This window comes from Ctenopharyngodon idella, chromosome 21 (genome assembly GCF_019924925.1).
Source record: "Ctenopharyngodon idella isolate HZGC_01 chromosome 21, HZGC01, whole genome shotgun sequence".
Taxonomy (NCBI): Eukaryota; Metazoa; Chordata; class Actinopteri; order Cypriniformes; family Xenocyprididae; genus Ctenopharyngodon; species Ctenopharyngodon idella.
Genome location: NC_067240.1, coordinates 15,569,282 through 15,589,606, shown reverse-complemented (window position 1 = coordinate 15,589,606; position 20,325 = coordinate 15,569,282). Strand labels below are relative to the sequence as shown.

At 34.9% G+C, this 20,325-nt stretch overlaps 3 protein-coding genes across 5 annotated transcripts in view; all 3 read right to left on the bottom strand.

Annotated features, from left to right (window-relative positions):
• Positions 1-1,235, bottom strand: part of dixdc1b (DIX domain containing 1b) — a 32,597-nt gene extending 31,362 nt beyond the window's left edge. For both annotated transcript variants that reach the window (XR_007927275.1, XR_007927276.1), the window contains exon 1: positions 947-1,235. The gene's annotated coding sequence lies outside the window, so the exon portion shown is untranslated. The remainder of the gene's footprint in view (positions 1-946) is intronic.
• Positions 1,236-1,497: 262 nt separating this feature from the next.
• Positions 1,498-9,837, bottom strand: zgc:171740 (uncharacterized protein LOC795694 homolog). 2 transcript variants are annotated; one of them, XM_051878263.1, is made up of 6 exons: positions 9,667-9,837; positions 8,386-8,570; positions 7,826-8,248; positions 6,874-7,084; positions 4,905-4,928; positions 1,498-4,794 (listed from the first exon to the last, which is right to left on the bottom strand). In XM_051878263.1, the coding sequence occupies exons 3-6, from the start codon at positions 8,195-8,197 to the stop codon at positions 4,610-4,612; spliced, it is 792 nt and encodes a 263-aa protein (XP_051734223.1). In that variant the 5' UTR covers positions 8,198-8,248; positions 8,386-8,570; positions 9,667-9,837; the 3' UTR covers positions 1,498-4,609. The 2 variants fall into 2 exon arrangements, with proteins under 2 accessions (XP_051734223.1, XP_051734222.1); XM_051878262.1 differs by having other exon boundaries at positions 8,395-8,570.
• A 2,434-nt stretch (positions 9,838-12,271) lies between these two features.
• The window catches only part of jam3b (junctional adhesion molecule 3b), a 36,806-nt gene continuing 28,752 nt past the window's right edge, over positions 12,272-20,325 (bottom strand). The window contains exons 2-9 of the mRNA XM_051878229.1: positions 19,576-19,644; positions 19,356-19,469; positions 17,871-18,023; positions 17,236-17,438; positions 15,196-15,295; positions 14,983-15,112; positions 14,664-14,718; positions 12,272-14,535 (exon numbers count right to left, since the gene is read on the bottom strand). Of these exons, the coding sequence (XP_051734189.1) occupies positions 14,500-14,535; positions 14,664-14,718; positions 14,983-15,112; positions 15,196-15,295; positions 17,236-17,438; positions 17,871-18,023; positions 19,356-19,469; positions 19,576-19,644 (860 nt within the window). The 3' untranslated portion in view covers positions 12,272-14,499. The remainder of the gene's footprint in view (positions 14,536-14,663; positions 14,719-14,982; positions 15,113-15,195; positions 15,296-17,235; positions 17,439-17,870; positions 18,024-19,355; positions 19,470-19,575; positions 19,645-20,325) is intronic.

Below are 20,325 nucleotides of genomic sequence, written 5' to 3'. Positions count from 1 at the left end.
CAAAATATTATCATATTTCCATAAGAGTGCTAAATTTGATCACTAAATTAATGTCAGTCATTTTTAAACACCAAGGAGAAGTTGTTATCATGGTGAAACTTCCAAACATTTGGTATCTCTGCAAAGCCCTGAATGTGCTCTTTACAGTACAGCCAGACTTAAAACTGTGAAAAATTCACTAAAATATAATTTCCACTACAGAGGACAAAAGTCTATTATATATGTGCATCTATGCAGTGTACATGGCATAAAGGCTTTTATTTATCCTTTATATTTTCATATCATTTATTTAAAAAGTATTTTTATAACATTAGAATTGATTTTATTTATAGTGATAATAGCAGATCATCTAAAATATTTTGTACAGTTAAATAAGTAGACAGTTAAGAATTAGTACCATATGCAGTTATACACACTTTAAATCGTCAGAAAACTAATAAAATACACAGTGTGGCTCATGTATATAGTAAAAATATTTAATTTAATTTACATTTACACCACATTTCAAGCTGAAATCCTTCAGGATTACATCTGACCTGTCTTCCACATCTGAGGTTTTTATGTGATCATCATACTTACAGGTTTCTCCACAGATGGTGAATGCAGCATCTTGCTGATCTATAAAGTCATAAATGTTTCATCGGTTTTGATTTGTTCACTATTTTAACAGAACATGAAACCAACACGCTGACGAGCCAAGTGAAGTCACTCCCCAGAGATTTTCATTCCTTTACACTTCAAGACACTATATCTAGTGTAGAGTAGTATATATTTAAAAGGCTGACTCCGACTGAACATCGCAAAAAGAGATAATAATAATAACTACTAAGGTACTGAAATGTTGTAAAGACAAGCGGGTTGGTTACACACGTTCTCAGCAGCCTCTTAACATTAAAACTACTTAGCGTTAGCATCCATAACATGTTATCAGAAAGCCGTTACTTACCTTAGGTTTCTCTCGCTTTCTTGACGATATCATCAGTAAGTTTGTTCATCCGCATTCATATAAATATAGTTTATAGATTTCCACCTGTAAAAAGTAAATCACTGCAGCAGACTCCTGAATTTAGTTTCTATGGTTACTAGAAACAGTAGCACGTGCGCGCAACACCCATTGGTTTCTTCATTGCGAGTTTAAATTGTTCCAATAACTGACATTACAGAGACTGCAGCTTTAATAGCGCAAGTGTTTTCAATCATCCATGTCGTGTTAAAAGGCTAACTCTACCCTGCGCTATATTGTTTTATTCATTTATTTATTTTTATTGTATTAGTGGTCTCTGTCCCCCCCCTGCCGTAAAAGATGCAAACTGTAGTAAAGGTGATTTTGGGATGTCCAATCCTACTCCTGGAGGGAGTTTAGCTCCAAATCTTTCAGGAGCAGGTTTAGACACCCATGTTTTAAAACATTCAAGCGGAAAACATATATTTTTTCTATAACTGGTCTTTTGAATCAAAACCATATTACTAAAATAAATCCCATATGACAAATGTTCATCTGTTTTACGTCTGTTTATTGATACAAAAAAACAAAACAAATATTTGCACAAGAACAACCATACAGTATATAGTAACAAAATTTAAAAATATATAAATTTGTGAATAATTATAAACCTTATCAGCTTCCAGTGTAGTGTTTACAGGAATACAGCATTTAGCACATCAGGCTCACTGCATGTTAAAGACAATATTGGCAATCTGACATGCTAGTTATATGATAAATGTTTACTACATCCCGAACAGCATTTGAGTTATCAGTTGATTTGGATTATATTTCATATAGATAAAAAGAATATCACAGTCTCAAATAATCTAAAAACAAACAAAACCAAACAATTTACAAAATGATACACAAAAGTTAATACAGAATCCAGTGTCTCCACTCAACCTGGAAAACTTCATTCAAGCATTTCTAAGCACCTTTCAATAATATTTCATATCTTTTTCTTAGCTCATGCATGCAGAGCTCTTTTTTTTTTTCTCATATGCTTATTTTTTTTCATAAATACTTGTCTAGATACACATCCAATGTTTTACTTGACTTAAATCTTAATTCTCTTTGCACACAATTTCTCAGTGCTGCATTCAATGGTAGATATATTTGCAAAGACACTTTAGCTTCCAAATAATGCTATATTTCACATTTTTTATATTTCACACTTTTAAGTTTTAATTGAGCTTTAGATCATATTTATGTTTACATTTATGTAAATATTTAAATCTTCAGACTGCATCACAGCCTACTGATATTTCAAGGGATATAACTCCACTTGGCACACACATACACACATGGTCACCTTTGCTATTACATAACATAAATTACATGGATTTTGACAAGAGGCGTATACTTAACATGTAAATTACATATAGCCCATTTATTTTGTGTATTTTTTGTAAAACTAGAGCTGTTGAAGCACAAAATGAAAGCTTCAAGCACAGCAGAACTGATCTATGTCTCGAGAGCAGAAATTAACACTCATCGCTCAGAATTTCTTTCTATGTGTCTGTTCATTACCAGCTTTATGGGGAGGTTATAGAAGTGTGAGGCCATGCTGTTTGTATTAACATTTGCACTGACCAGAAAAACAACGCCAGTGGGTTATCAACATCTTTTAGGTTTTATCATGTTTGCCAAATATGAAAATACTAGTGCTGTCAAAACGATTAATTGTGATTAATCGCATCTAAAATAAAAGTTTGTAAATATATACTATGTATGTATATGGGTCAATGACGTGACGGGTCATTTTTTTGTCCAAAAAATAATAAAAAACAAAGATATGACATCCAAAGTATGTAAGGTAGTACAGCTAGATCTCTTCTATTGAATCCAAAAGGTTTTAATTATATTTTGCAACATATAAAGGTATTTTAAAGATTTTGAAGTGTCAAAATGTCATTCGGTTTAACTGTTCAAAGGCCAATACAGCCATTTACAGCAAGCTAGCTAGATATCAGCCTGTTAGCATTGTTTGAAAATATTGTCATTCGGTATAACCAAAAGTGTCATTCGGTAAAACGGAAATTTTGGTTAAACCGAATGACTTTTTTGGTGACAATTTTGTTCATCTTGTAAAAAATGACAAAAGCAGTGTTAATTTATTATAAAAACCACATAATCTCATTGTTAACACTTAATAAAACTTTAAAATTAATTATATCTCCATTGTTTTTTACACCTTTAAAAACCTTATTCATCAATGACCCATATATAATATATATATATATATATATATGTTACATAAAAACTTTTATGTTGGATGCGATTAATCGCGATTAATCATAAAACACAAAGCTATCAAAATATAGAATATGTACAGGTTGCATATCCTGTCAAAAGTCCTGTATAATAAGTGAGAAAATAAAGAAGATTGACTTTTTTTTTTTTTTTTTTGCCAGATGTCTCATCTGTGTTTAAGAGATGGGCTTGACGGTTTAGAAAGATCTGTGTCACATTCAGCTCAGAAACGCAAGGAATCAAGGATATGCATCAGTTTCCTCAGTCAATGGGCAAGAAAGATTTCAAGCGAAAACATTCCTATACAACCACAATTATGATACATTCATTAACTTGCAATTTTAATCATACTTCATGTGAATAATCAAAACATTGTACCTCCATAAATGTGAGTATTCAAGTTTAAAAATTATGGATTTAAAGATTTTTTGAATAAATGTACAGTTATGATTGACATTTTTCGCTCTGTGAAAATGCTTTATTAGGTTAACACACTTTATTATACAACAATAAATGTAGGCAGTAATGAGCACCTTGTGACCAACACTGACTTGTTAGTATTACTAGTAATGGTGGAGAACTAGCCACCGGTGTAGTAAAAAGAAGAAGAAGAATGTATTGAAGAAAATGTCAAGTCAGAAAAAGGTCTCTCGGCAGTTTGGAAGAAAATGGTTCTGCCCAAGATATGAAGTCAAGACCAAAGTATGAGACAGTGGGATAGTCTGTGATCTAGTGCACAGATCCTGGAAAATAGCACCTACTCACTAGAAACGAGTACCAGTACTGATACAGCGTGTAAATTTAACCAAGAGTGGAATGACCCCTGAAGTGGTCACATTATAGTGGTGATTTAACTGTAATGGTGAACTACTGTACAGACTTAAACACAGAAACAACATGAGAATCAGTGCTCCAAATTAAATTCAAAGTCCCAGAAATTTCTAAGCTTATTCCACCCATTTAAATACGGTGTTGTTTACACAGATAGCAGACACACTTCTTGAGGCTCTTAAGTGAAGTTATAATTGTTGTCTTAACCTCTAATGAACATTCATCAACTTTTACCTTTAAATTTCGTTTGCTTATTATTTACACACTCAAAGTGATGCAAATGTTGTAGGATGAATATAAAGAAAAAAGACTAATAATTAAAAAGTGCAGAAGTCAACAAATGTAAACACAACTCTGAAGCCACAACATAGCACTGTTGCAATGAATAAACAAATAAGTGCATTTAATCATGTAAACTCATAAACAAAGCAGCAAAATGCAACATTTTCAAAAAACATGAGAAAACATTGACAAAATGTTGCTCAATGTGTGAAAAAGCAACAACCTGTAGTAGGCAGTCTTTCTCTTTGCACCCGAATTTCACGATCTGAAGACGTGCACGGCTCGAACCACGTACTGTCGGCAGATGGGACACTCGTTCATACGTTTCCCGCATTTGCTGCACGTGACCATGTGGCCGCACTCCAGCAGCACGCAGTCAATGGGGGAGTCCATGCAGATCTTACACAGGTTCTCCTCCTGGCCGCTGGGCTCAGCAGGATCAGCTAGAAGAACGGTTAGAGATTTAAAAATATTATTATCAAACACAAATTTTGAAATTGTATTTTTGATATAACATTTTGGGGCTATTTGCCACGGTATTCATAAAACATACCTGCTTCTGTTTTTGTATTTGACACTGAAAGTAAAAAAAAGTGCAAGGATGTCAATTTCAGTACATTTGATGAACAACAATGAATAGACTAAGATGGTTTAAATTACACTACTGTTCAAAAATTTGGGTCTTGGGGTAAGAATTCTCATTATCGCAAAGGCTGCATTTATTTGATCAAAAATACAGTAAAATCAGCAATATTGTGACATACTATTACAATTTAAAATTACTCTTTTCAGTTTTAATTTTAAAATGCAATTCACTCCTGTGATGGCAAAGCTGAATTTTCAGCATCATTTCTCCATTGTTCAGTGTCACATGATCCTTCAGAAATCATTCTAATATGCTGATTTGCTGCTCAAGAATCTTTTCTTATTATTATCAATGTTGAAAACAATTGTGCCGCTTAATATCGTTGTGGAAACCATGATAAATATTTTCAGGATTTCTTAATGAATAGAAAGCATTTATTTGACACAGAAATATTTTGTAACATTTCACTTTTGATCAATTTAACGCATCCTTGCCAAATAATAGTAGTAATAACTTTCAAAAAACAAAAAAAACAAAACAAAAAAAACTTACTGACCCCAAACTTCCAATCTTATGCTCTCATTTTAGTTATCCATTTAAGCAGAATATACAGAATATCTCTGTTCGATTGCAATATATATATATAAACATATAATATTTTAACAAATAATAACCAATAATATTTTTGTAAAAGATTTGAATGCATTTTCAAATACCATTATAACTGCAAGGTTTTTAAAGGGATAGTTCACCCAAAAATTCTGTCATCATTTACTCACCCTCAAGTCGTTCCAAACCTGTATGAATTTCTTCTGCTGAACACAAAAGAAGATATTTTGAAGAATGTCTGTAATTAATAGTGGTTCAACTCACGGTTCGGATCATATCATGGTTATTAAGTCACGGATCGATCATTTTTTTGGATCAGCACAAAAATAAAAATAAAAATTGGGGGGTAGGGGGTAACTTTGCATTTATTACTTGGCCCACTTTAACTACTCCGATACCACAGCAGAAGCTACTAGCCTAACTAATACATTATTGAAGGTGCGTGAACAGACTGTAAAAAGAACAAATACTGTACACCAATTACAAGCATAGATAAACACAACATAAAGTTACAAATAAAGTATAAGGTCTAACTGTAGTATTAATTTTCATGTACAGAAATGTAATAATTAAATGCAAAATTACACTGTTCACTGTACAAATATAGATTAACCTTTGTTAAAGCTGTCTTATGTTGTTTGATTTACATGACAGACAACAGCAGGTATTTATAGGTTGCTGTCACTTTAAAAGTAAAACCCCATGCACGCACACATCAGATAGATACACATCCGAATTCTGACCTCGTTCACTTAAGACATAACCGAATGTGTTTACGAGAATACTTGCCGAGAGGGGTGTTTTGACTGACATAATGCGTGTATGTTTCCATTCAAGTGCATTTAGGACACGAAAGAGAAATCAATTTAGAGTTCGCGAGCTATCTGAAACGCGCCTCTCTCTCTCTGTGCGCGCGAGCCTTGTATGTGAGTCTGTGCACCGATAACAGCGTGGCGTGCGATACCGAAATCCTCTTTTACCTCTTCTAGCGCTGGAATGGTTTAACGTGTAAACCAGCAAGACAAAACACATGTAAATGATAACCTTTCACTCTATTGCGGTTAAACTTGCAATTGATCCGCGAATCACATGCGTACCGAACCGTGGGGCTTGGTCCGTACGTATCACGGATCAACAACGATCCGTTTAACCACTAGTAATTAAACATTTGAAGGACCCCATTGACCAACCCCCCCACCCCCCCGTTTTGGAATAACTTGAGGGTGAGTAAATGATAACAATTTCATTTTTGGGTGAACTATCCTTTTAAGCGTTAGGCTACACCAGCACCATTATAGTTTCAGGCTGTTCATGCAGACAGACGTACCCAAGTTGTGAAGGTCTTTCTGATCATTAAAGAGGTGGGTGACCTTCTCCATTAGTTCCCATTTCTCACAGCAGCCCTGATAGTTCACAAAGTTACGTGCCAGAATCTCTTTTAGCTGCCGCACGCTGAGGCCTTCGATGTCCTCTACTCTGCTCAGGTCAGACAGAGAAGCTCTTCTGCTGTGCACCAGCGTCTCCTCGCTGTCTGTGGACTAAGCACACATTCACACAGCAACAGAGCATGGTTGTCAGTCCTGTATTTGAGTCCTTAATACAGTTACATTCACACACAACTAGAACCTCTCTGCTCTGCACAAACACTGTGAGCTGCGGGTTTTCATGTGTAATTTTGGTAACTTATCGTAACAGAGATATGAGCTGCATCTGTGTGCCATCTGAAGGTTTTAGATCCAGTCGCTGTTCTCCACCGGAGCTGCTTCCGTCAATTTTGTTCTTCACAAAAATTGTAGTTAGTAACGTAATCCATTACATTACACATTTAAAGGTAATGTAATCTGACTACTTTTGGATTACTTTTAGATTACTTTTGAGTAAACTTATTTATCACATTGATTTGTATAGGGTCATCTTTTACCATATTGATATAAAAATACAAAGAAAAAGAAAATATAATCCATTCTTTACCAACAACATGAAGTGTATTAAATATTTAAAATATATATAAAAAGAATAATTTACTGCCATTATGGGAATAACATGTAATCATGTAATCAATAAAAAAGTAACTGTAGTCTGATTACGAGTATTTTAAAATGTAATAAAATCTAATTACAAGTACTTAATTTTTAGAATCTGATTACGTAATCCAGCTCTGCCTGTAAGTAAATGCGGTCGTCAATGACAAAGATAAAACATGATTACATCGCGATGAGAGGCTACTAATACATTCAGAAATACAGCGATGACATAACGGAAATGGTTGTTTCATATACCTCTTCCTCATCATCTTCATCATCTTCCTCACCCTCTTCTCCATCTCCTTCTCCTTCTTCCTCCTCCTCCTCCTCCTCCTCTTCATCCTCATCCTCCTCCTCTGTGAGGGGTTCAGATTCTGCAAGTGGAAGGGAAGGCAGAGGCGCAGATGGCTGCGAACGGGATTCGGCGCTACCGCTGCTCCTGGGAGCCTGTTGAGCCAGCACCAGCTCCACCAGCTCCTCCTTCTCTCGGCACATCTGCGTGGGGGTTTCGTGCAGGTGGAGATAATCACGGAGGTCCTTCACCTTCAGCCTCATCAACTCTGCCCGCTCAAAGAAGGTGCAATGGAGCCGCTGACAGGTGTGGCACATCCGCGGCCGGAGATCCATCTGCACCGAGCAGCGGCTGCAGAAGTTGTTTTTGCAATCCACGCAGACATGCTTAAGAAATGCAAAAATAACATATGTGTGAGAACAATGGATTGAAATCAGCAAAAATGCTCAAATCTAATTAGAACTGTGTTGGTCTTTTTTTTTTGCTTTAACAGCAGAATTTGAGACATATCAGTCGATGTAACCTGATTTACCGTCCTTGCGGCGTCATACTGGCCTCCACAGGCCTTGCACAAGTGTTCGGGTGGTGCTGGAAGGGGGCTGGTGCCCGAGTTTGTGTAGGCCTGGTGCCATGAGCTGCCGTTTTCTTCCACGGTGGCGGTGATGTCCACACAGAGCAAGCTATAACATAAGGTCTGCACAACCCATCCTGCTCATACAACACAGGTATTACATAGAAAAACAAAAATTGGTATAGTTATTCTAAAATTGGATTATTTATTCTGTGAGTCATTATGTTTGTATTCGCTATTATTTAATATATACCAATAGAAAAAAAAATCTCTATTTAGCTCTATGATGAAGGACTAGGGGAAGTGACACTATCAAACTCAACCCAACACCCAAACTAAAGTTTTATATGTTTAAAGAAACACTTCAATATTGACAGCCTAACTAATAAAATAACTGCAGATTAAACTGGACAAATATAAATTACAGTTATAGTATCTAAAAATTTTTAGCATCCAAGAACCAAGTGAATGTAAACTTCTTCATATTATGGAAATCTTATCCTAAGAAAGTCTATCTCTGTGATACTCTATTTTACATGGCTGAGTATTTTCAATATGGTTATCAATTTATTTATTAATATTTTTAACTAGCTTTTATTTTTATATATTTTTTAGTTTTAATAATTTTGTTATGTGTTTTTTGCCATTTTAATTACTTTATAAATATTTTTATTTAGCTTTTTTTTTTATTATTTCAGCTTCAGTAGTACTTCAACTTCAAATTATTTCAGTTTCTACATTTTTTTTTTTTTTTACTTAATTTTTCTAAAGTTTATATTTTATTTTATTTCAGCTTTATTTCAGTTACCGAAAACAATTTGTAATAGTTTTAATAGCAGTGCTATGCTATCAACAGTTTTGCTATTTTAAAAATTAAAACAACGGAATGTATGTGTCACATGGGCTTATTAAGGTAATTTATCATAATCAAGTATGAAACAAAAAGTAAAAAGCACAGTTCTCTTTGGCCTTGCTCGTTATCCAAGGAAAAAGTCATCATGGTAAAGTGCAATAATACTGCGATTAATACCGCAATAAAGTGCAATAATACTGCGACATTTGCAGGTATACAAGAACCTAGGGAGCTGCCTACTAAGACAACTTTGCTGGAATGGGCGTTTATGATGCCCAAAAATGCTGTCTAGGTAGAAAGCTCACTGGGTTTTGAGATACAGCCATAGACTGTCTCTTGCAGACTATAATTAAGGTAACTGAATGTATTTGAAATCTTACCCAGAATATCCGTTGCAAATTCCTATTACAGCCATAATATACGTGTTTATTCGGGAACGCATAGACGATAAAATACTATATTAATGAATACGCTCTGTAGAGAAATATAGGTGAAATCGTTCTGCAGTTCTCTCGACTAACGCAAAGAAGCATGACGTCAGAACGTGTAATCACGCGAGAAAAGCCGGCGCCTGCCTGAGTGAGGGGGAAGGAGGGGGAGGGGGGGTTCTTCCAGTGTTGCCATGTCCGCTTATTTTGATTTTTTTTTTTTTATAATGAACTTTTTAAGAAAGCTTTATTAAACCTCTTCAAATAACAAACAAAATTATTATCATTGTTAAACACACCACAGTAAATTCAAACGGCATACATTGAAAAATAAAAATGTAATAATATAACAAATAAAAACAAAATAATTACTTACAAATAATAAATTAAACTTGAGGTTAATTAATATAGACTGCAAGTAATTTAGAAAGCTGCCACAAAACTGAGCAATATTTTCATGAACTACAATCTCAACTACAATCACAATAGGGATTGTGGAACCTTCTATTGTCAGTGTGTATGTGTTTATTTTACTAGCGAGATCTGGCAACACAGTTTTTTTCTTCCGATTATGTAGTTTAGTGATCATCAGAGTTATACTGCCATTACAATATTGCATTACTCTCTAAAAATAACTAATTGCGTTACTTAGTTACTTTTTATGGAAAGTAATGTGTTACGTTACTTTTGCGTTACTTTTTCTCACCTGGGCTGGGCTTGCTTGTTTGTTTTTTAATAACAAAAAAGTTATTTCTAATTTTGGCAAATGTAAAGGCCCTTTCAAGTGAAATGAATAAGCCTCAGGCTGAAGGAAATGCAAATTCACACCTGAACAGTAGGGGGCGCAACTCAGACAAGAAAGTTCAGCACTCTTCAACATCATCGAAAGTCAGCAGCAAAGACATTGGTTAATAAAGTGAAATTAAATACATAAAGTATATATGTGTTATTTAACATATTTAATTAGTGCAGGTTTGCATAATATTCTGAGTTTGCATTTCACTGTTTTCATTTTGAGGAATACTGAATTTTATGCAAGTGAGATGAGTAAATACATGCACACACATTTAGTCTAGAACTACAATAACCATCATGTTCTCACAATGCACATGATCACACGCACTGGCTATAGAGAAATACTGTAATCAGTGTACAGTACACTATCATACAGCAAACAAAAGAATGCTCCTTTCTGCACCAGAAGAGTGCGCTGTTTACCAAACTTTGAATAGCCCTTCACGTTGGTCCAGAGGTCCAGAGCTGTTCACTGCCCAAACAACCGTTTGACTAATCTAGAGAGGTCATTGGATCAGAGGTGAAGCCCTCAGTCATTGCTCTTCAGCAGAGCTGGTGGTTCAGACTAGATCGTTAATCAGGTTACCTACTCCAAATCCTGTCTGAGGCGGCTGTTGGGTGTAACAAGTGGATTGTGTCCGACACATACAAGACTACGTGGTAAAGGGGAGTAAGAGCGGGCAGTTTCAGCCACAATTATAAATGGAAGACATTTGTGGACTGAAGAAACGTCCTTTTGATCTGAAACCAAGTATTATCACGACTATTATCGACAATATTAATATCGGTATCTCAAATAAATTAAAGGTGCACTTTTTCCTGTTCGATTGACTGTTATAGCAGCCGTCTGTGACAAGATGAATTTATTCACCAAGTGAAGAGAAGACGAAAAAAAGGGGAATTATGTAGATAATGTAAGACGGTAATGTGATCTCGGCAGGATATGGCAGCACCCATTAGCTGACCCCCTCCATGTAAAAAAAAAAAAAAAAAAGGCTTTTATTAACCTGCTCCCACATGAAAAAAAATACTATATTAATTTATAGTAATACTTTAGTTTTATTAGCCTGCTCCCACATGAAAAAATACTATATTTATTTATAGTAATACTATAGTTTTATTAGCCTGCTGCCACATGAAAAAAATACTATATTAATTTATAGTAATCCTATAGTGTTTTTGAACCACACTATAGTAAAATACTTGAATTAATTTGTTGTGGTAATCCTAGTTGCTGTGGTAATATAACAACTATAATAATAGGCTATAAACAAATTACTTTACCCAATACTGTACTAAGTTTTCTACAACTAGGGTATATTATACTACAATACACTAGTTTACTTTAGCAAAAACTAAAGTATACTACAGTATTTATTACAGTTTATCAGTTCACTATAGTTAATACTACAGTATGCTGTAGCATTCATTAACAAAGTGTTGTAAATACAATAATATATACATGCAGTATACTACAATTTACTATAGTATGGTTCAAAAACACTATAGTATTTACTATAAATTACTGTAGTATTTTTTCATGTCGGATTCATGTCTGACTTTCTAAAGCATTGTTTTTTTAAGTGTGACAATGAACAATGAAACTCAACAGTAGCAACAACAACAACAAAATATTAATCTATAATAAATGTCAAATTTAACTTGTCATTTATTATTGGAGTCAATTCATTCCACATGATGTACAACCATCACTACCTATTATAGAAAACAATGAATTCATTTTAAAATGAAAACAACATACTGAATTTAAGAAGTGAGTTTTATTAATCACAAACATACTGTTCAAGAATTCACACAGGATTTGTACCGGTCCCAAACCAATGGGACATGAATTCAGTGAATGAAATATGTTTCATTTAAAATTCCAGCTGTCTCAAAACAACCACAAACTCCAGAGAAACTAAAAAACATCTGAACTCAGCCTCCAAAAAATCTTACTCAAGAGTTACAAACAAAATTAAAAGAAAAAGAAAAAAAGATCTGGGAGCAGAATAATACTGGAATTGGAGAAAATGCTCTTTTGGCAGTCAGTATTTGGTACAGCTCTCCCTGTTTTGTTTTTTTTCAAACCCACAAAATACTTTATTTTCTGTTCCCCTCACAGTACTCCATATGTAGGTATATAGGACTGAATTGGGCTGTGACTCGAAATGTACCTCGCTTTCTAACTTTCTATATAAAATCAATTATATCTAGTGAAACTATAAAACTCTGATTCCATCTGCTAAAATAACACTAGTGCTCTGTCCTGCTGAAACATTATTTCATTCTACTTTTAGGCACTAATACATAATAGAATATCTAAGTCAATGAGCAAAAAAAAAAAAAAAATCCCCAAAATCAATTCACAACAACAGGTCTATTTACAATATTTTTTTTTATAATATTAGATATGTGTGACCAAAACAGTGGGTGAGCGCAGAACATTATCATTCCTCTCAAACACCTGTTCTTTTCTGAATATTGACCTGGTTTAAGAGTGATGAATAAGAAGTGAATTAGAAAAATTGTTCTGCATATTCCAATTAACTACAGCATTTAGTGATTAAAAAACTGCATTATTGTCACTGTCTACACAGGAAGGCACTTAAGAGGAATGATTTATGATTCTTTTCAGAAGTTAGCTGAAGATTTCTGAACATGTGGCAGGATTAAAAAAAAAAAAAAAAGTTTTTACTCATAAAATATGAACAAAAGCATTCAGTTTCAGCTGATTGTACTCTTTAACATTATTATGTGTGAATAGTCCAAATCGCTGCTAAGGAAAAAAAGGTAAGTTTACATGGTTCCAGGCTTTTTTATAATGTATTTAATAAGGCAGATCCCCTCTCTACCATGACCCCTTTTTTTTTTTTTTTTTTTTTCATGGAAAGAGTGTCATATTTGCCTCATTCAATGTTTGGTTAAACCAAAAACTTCTGATGCACAGTGTAGCTCACAGTGGATCTATATACAACCAGTTAGCCAACATACAAACCCTGCTATGTTAAAACGTAACATGGAGAGAATTTCTCACTCAAATAAGAAAAAGAAGAGAGAGAGAGAGAGAGAGAGAGAGAGAGAGAGAGAGAGAGAGAGAGGAAAAAAATAATAATAAAACCTAGACAGTATATTCACTATATACAAAATAAACAGCTAGCATAGAAGGACACTTAAAATCAATAATACGCAGCACTGGTCTTCAAAATATTCTCCAGCATTTTTGCTGGTGTTTTTTCAAAGATACTCACTGTCTAAGACTATCTACAAACATGAACATGGAACGTCCTTTCACTATTAACATGAAATCCCAGCAGTATAGTAAGTACATAAGACCTTTGATTGAAGCCGGTGTCGCTGGATATGCCGTTGAAAGGATTTGAAACAAAACAAAACATCCGCACGTCAAGTGGTCTGGTACATTATTTGCATGTCGAATGACTAAAACCAAGGATGTGAAGTAGGTGGGAATGGTTTCTCTCACCACCAGTTAGTCAAAAAAAAACAAACAAACAAACAAACAAAAAAAAAACTACTGGCTTCTGTTAGTATTTTACAAATATTTAAAAAAGTAAAACTTTTTTTTCTATAGGCATTTTAAAATATATTCCATCAAAAATAGTCTGACAAATTTAACTAGTACAAAACAAATGTTTTAAAAATGACAGAAGAGTAAGAGGAAAACATTTTCTTGCTGTATATTGGGTTCTGCCAACAGGCAAAATTTTAGTCAGCTGTAAAAAGGGGTTGTAAAAGTTGAATTAAAGAAACAAAAAACATCTTGTGTCTTTAAACAGTGATCAGACATGATTATTTGTCACCTTTGGCAAATACAAATTGTTTCGTTGCAGACGTGCCAAAAAGCAAGGCACGTGCCATGGCAGCTCCGACATCTGTGTCCTCATTTGGGGATTTGTGTCTGTGAGGTATAATAGCGCCAATAACTTTTAATGTAATTCTGAATCTCTTCCATCACCCATCTTCCTCCTCTCAGATGACAAATGAGGATTTGTGTCGGAAATCCCCCTGAAAGAGAGAAGATTGAGTAAAAGAGGTTTAACTGATTCCCTGTCTTAAACTGCTAGAATTTCCACAAAATGTCTTAAGCTCTTGGAAGCCTTAAAAAAAAAAACAATCTTTTTATTTTCCCCTACCTCATCCTCTGTTCTGACATAGTCCACTCCATCTCCTTTTGCTGGAGCTTTGTAACTGAGGAGAAAAAACAAACAAACAATGTTTTACCTCTAAAAACATATTAAGCAGTAGGTCACCTCTTTATCGTATTAAAACTAAATTTATTTCATATATCTGAACAAACTACATGTGATGTTAAGGCTGAGCTGGGAACATTCAGAAGCTCCTTTGGTGATGAAATGGAAAAAGAAAGAAAAAAAAAAAGCTATGAAGCAGTCAAAACTGCTCTGGGACAGAGTGTGACTCAGACGGAAGTCACTGTCAAAGTCGTGTGCTTACTTGTTTCCCGTCTGCTTCTGGCTGGTGAAGTAGCCTCGTTTATAGGCACAGAAGATGCCCACTGTTATACACAAAAGGACTGTCACCACAACCACTACACCCAGGACGATTCCAGCAATGTTTATATCATCTAGAAGAAAAAAAAGGCCAAGTATGAGATCATGGATTTGAGGGGTGTCTTGTCACATGTTAAAAGGCAATTTAAATACGTACAAACTTCCATCATCTGCGATCCACATTCAGAGAACCCAGCCTCATTCTTGGCTCTGCAGTAGTACTCTCCCGCATCCTCCTTCCTGACCGCACTGAATTTCTGGAGACCATAAATTACAGTGATTTAAGTTGTAAAATCATTTTGCATAACAGTGCTTTTCAAACATTTGGGGCCTATAAGACATTTTTTTTTAAAGAGATGTATACTTTTATTCTGCAAGTACACAGTGAATGGATCAAAACTGACAGTAAAGACATTTATAATTAATTCGTATTTTAAATAAATGCTGTTCTTTTGAACTTTCTATTCATTAGAGAATCCTGAATAAAATGTATCATGGTTTCCACAAAAAATAGTAAGCAGCATAACTGTTTTCAACATTGATATTAAGAAATGTTTCTTAAGCATCAAATCAGCATATCGGAATGATTTCTGAAGGATCATGTGACACCGAAGACTGGAGTAATGATGCTAAAAATTCAGCTTTGCCATCACTGAAATAACATTTAAAATATATTAAAATAGAACATAGTTACAGTTATTTTAAATTGTATTAAAGTCCCCCTGTAATGAATAATTGTCGCTTAAAACTCATCTTTGATCACCAAAGTTACATATGTAAACATTTTTTCCTATGAAATAAAAAAGTCTTCATGCCTTAAAGTAGCCTGAATGTAACTCCACACCCTTGCTTCATTTAATATATGCAGATCTATGAATATGCTAATTAGTCCCGCCTCCACTCACTCACACCAGCTCAGAGATCCACTTGGTCAACTTACTGAGGTAAAAGCTGCACAATTGTCGCTTTTTACAACGTCGGACACACGACTGTAAATTAATATGATTAGCCTTTTGCTTGACCACATTATCAAACAGCTAATAATGTGTTGCTAATGTTACAAACCATGTTCCCATTCGCGAGTCAGACAGCTGCCTTCTAAAAATCAGAATCCTTAGAAATGCTTTGAACACCTTAGAACGTCAGTGGAGACAGGCATATTCATCATAACATCGTGATATACATCATACACCTGCTATTTTGCTAAATCTACATGATTTTTCATATCAACAGAAAAATATAGCGGGATATATTCTCTTGATACTCCTTTGCTTCAGGGCGGTCATGGTTAATGATATGCTAAAGCCCGCCGGCATGTTGACGTGATTGGTTACAAGTTAGTTTGTGTCGTCAGAAACACTAGCGATTTCAAACCGTGTTTTTGAAACTGACTTTAGATCACCGCAGTTTTAAACAGAAAATACTCAGCAATGGCACATGGTTTGTCTAAAAGCATATTAAAAACACCACATAGACATATAAACAACATTAAAAACTTGATTTTCACCACAGGGGGACTTTAACATTTCACAATATTACTGTTTCACAGTATTTTTGATTAAATAAATGAATAAAATTGTGCATTATAGCAATAATTACACTTTTTTTTTTAAACACACTGTTAAAAAAATGCATCACAGGATATTAACAATGAACTAACAATGTTTTTTTAAAGAAGAAAAAAATACATGTTTAATGTACTAAATGGTTTGAATATTTGCTTTCATTTTCAACTCTTGCATCAATTAAAATGTTATTTTCGTCACCTAAAATGAAATGCCAGAAACGGATTAAAATTAATCAATTTGACATGATGAAATATTAACAAAATTTAAGGATTCTCTCATCAAAAGACAAAAACAAAAATCTGTGTGAAACCTGGAAGCATCTCTCTGATTGTGGTGCGACGTTATAAAAGACAGAGGTGTCAAACAAGGTTCTGGCAGATCTTAAAGGACCCAGTCGGGCCTTCAGACGTTGTCTCCTTAGGGGGAAGAGGCTGTACTGCAGTGCAGGCCAAACTTTAAAAAGTGGTGTGAAGGTTGACGAGGGCACCGAGTACAAATGGCGGAGAATGGCACTCTGGAATGTGCAAATGAGGGCAGCAGATTCCCCTCATGGCTGAGCCCATCACACATCAACTGGCTCCCCAAAAATATCCCTACGCCTACCCCATTGCCTCTTTTTCCGAACTCACCAGAGTGCCCATCTCTCCATCCAGGGTGTAAGTGGAATTTAAGAACTTTGGGCTGCTCTTGGGGTCTTCTGGGATTTCCTCCTTGTTACGGAACCACTGGTATTGGGACTTCGGGTAGCCCTCATCCTCCACACAATGCAGTTCTGCTGGTTTGCCCACCGGGACGGACTGGGGTACGGAGCATCTGGGCACGACGGGCTTCACTGCATGGCACACAAGAGAATCATCTTAACGTAACTACACAGACAATAGCATCCTCACACACATGCACCATAGTGACTCTGACTGCAAGCATCCTGGCTAACTGAACATGCTGCTCTTTCCCCTTTTAGATCCCTGATTAAACTCAGATGCAGTTTCAGAGGTTTCCTCATATAGCCCTGGACACGCCCTGTAGGGTTAAAGCAGCAAGCATCCTCAAATGTGCGCCAAGGGTGGGTGCGTTGGCTGGCCGCTCTGTCTCACGTTACATCGTAGCAGTTGGGAAGTACTAACAATGCTACATCTACAACAGATTCAAAATTACTCTCAAAAGTATCTACACAAAGTAGCCATTTCAGCACAAGGCATAATACTGTGGAGCTGTCAAACAATTAGATCAATAGCTGTAGAATTATTTGAGTGGAACCACTAACCTCTTACAATGAGTGATATCAAAATCTCATCAAAGGATTTTTGGTCATTGGGGGCAGTGACTTCACAGCGGTAATCAGCAGTGTCAGATCTTGTTGCGTTGAGAATGACTAAGGTCGCGGGTTCTCGTATTTTTGCTCTCTTTTCCAGGTCACCTGGAGAAAGTGAAAACGAGAGAAGGTACACAGCTGGTTGAAATCGGTGGACTGAAATCTGTTCCTGTAGATGTAATGTGAGGTTTATAAAAATGTGGGACTTAAATTATACTCTAAGCCCAAATTCCTACTAAATGCTGATGGTATGTGAAGAAACACTTTATAATACATTTCAGTTCATTAATTCATCATTGGTTGACATATTAGTTTTCATGAAATAAATTTGATAACATTTACAGTAACACTTTAACAGTTGGTACAATAGCAAACTTGAACTAACAATGAACAATACCTTTACAGCATTTATTAATCTAGGTTAATGTTAATTCATAATAATAATAATAATAATAATAATAATAATAATAATAACAACAACAACATAGCTAATATATAACATATTGTATATAATATAAAATAAATACTATATTATTCATTGTTAATTGGTGTTTGTTCATAATATTTTAATTTATATAATTTGAAGTGTTAAAAGGTATTAGCATATGTAGAAATGAACCTATATTAATAAATGCTGTTAAGGTATTGTTCATTGTTTGTTCAAGTAAGCTGTTAATGCTAACTATTACTATAAATGTAAACAAATTAAAATTTGTTATAAAATTATTTGCCAAATTGTTACCATATTTTTTTACAACATTAATCTGTGTTAAAGTTAATGTATGAATATATAATTGTTTATAGTTCATTCATATTTATTAATAGTACTGCTAATTTATATTTAATTGAAATGTAAAAAAAAAAAAAAAAAATTGTAATGGCATACGCTTACTTTTAAAAGTTTGGGGGCATTAAAGGTGCGGTGTGTAAATTTTAGCGGCAATTTTTGCGAATTGCAAAATCCTGAAAAAAATGTATCACAGTTTTCACAAAAATATTAAGCAGCACAACTGTTTTTAACATTGGTGATATGTTTCTTGATCACCAACTCAGCACATTAGAATGATTTCTGAAGGATCATGTGACACTAAAGACTGGAGTAATGATGCTGAAAATTCAGCTTTGCCATCACAGGAATAAATTATATTTTTCAATATATTAAAAGAGAAAACAGTTATTGTAATAATATTTCACAATATTGCTGTTTGTACTGTTTTTGTTTTGTTTCTTTGTGTATCAGAGACTTAAACATTAAAAATATCTTACCGACCCCAAACTTTTAAACAGTGGCCCTTGTGTATGTAGAATGATCAAATTATTTCATGTTTCATGTAACTATTGCATTAGCTGAATGTTGGCAACTTGAACCTTATTGTAAAATATTACGTATCAGTGTGTTCTGTGGCATAGTGTTCAGAAGAGTGTTGTATAGTTTACCTGCTATTTTCTTTTCAAAATATACATAACTGGGCTCTCCATTCTTAATCTTCTTCCATTCTATTCTGGGACTAGTAGTGGTGATCGACTCTATCATGCAGGATAGTTCGATTGCTGCATGGGAAGACAAAACGAAAGATCTTGTCAGCACTTCAAATGTTGTGTTTAATGTTAGAATCAGCAGCTAAAGACTGCTGGAGAGTAAATTACTTGGCCTTACATTCAAACTCATTGACCCACGGTTTAGCGTTCGTCGTTTTGAGGATGACTGCCAAGGTGCTGATGTAGCCTGCAATGAGAAGACAAGAGACAAATATCAGTTTAATGTTGAATTAACAACTTGAACATCGCCCACTGACATTTCATGGCCTAAACTACACATAGTATTGGTACCGCTGAACTCTTCTAAAGATTCATGAAACTCAATTAACAGTCGAGCCCAGCGGCCAACCCCTCCACCCTGACAGCACACATTCTTCGCATCCCTGTGAGCTGTGAACGGATATGTTACCAGCCATTTTTAGTTTCACTCTCACAACAAACATCACTGATGTAAAAGCGTCCCAACACAGATGATTGTGTAGGCTGACAAGTAGTCTCCGTTCTGTGTTATGAATAACAGCTGACTGCTTTAAAGTGAAGGCCAAAGGGGCTCACTAAGTTCACGTAGTCGCTAATAAACATGCTAAATCAAAAAGGTCAACTTTCATACTATTTTTAGAAGTTTGTGTCTCATCGTTTTTGTCCAACATCAAGAAAATGTATTTAAATAAATCTAGTAATGGGGTTCGTTCGGTAGGTTCACAGAAGAAGAAAAACACTTGCTCTATTTGCATAGAACGTGACCTATAAACACTTTCTCTACCACTTTAAAAAGGTTACAGGTTAACTCTCTAGGAAAAGCTGGTTGATTAAAAGCATTGGGCTCACCATGAACAAGAACACCATTCATAAACAACCACTGTATGTC

What these genes read in the sequence shown, in the direction of transcription:
- zgc:171740 (XM_051878263.1), bottom strand. Translation starts at nt 8,197, where the DNA reads ATGGATCTCCGGCCGCGGATGTGCCACACCTGTCAGCGGCTCCATTGC. An exon ending in ATGAAGATGATGAGGAAGAG is followed by an intron (nt 7,085 to 7,825) that starts GTATATGAAACA and finishes ATGTGTGCTTAG; the next exon opens with TCCACAGACAGCGAGGAGAC. An exon ending in AAATACAAAAACAGAAGCAG is followed by an intron (nt 4,795 to 4,904) that starts GTATGTTTTATG and finishes CCGTTCTTCTAG; the next exon opens with CTGATCCTGCTGAGCCCAGC.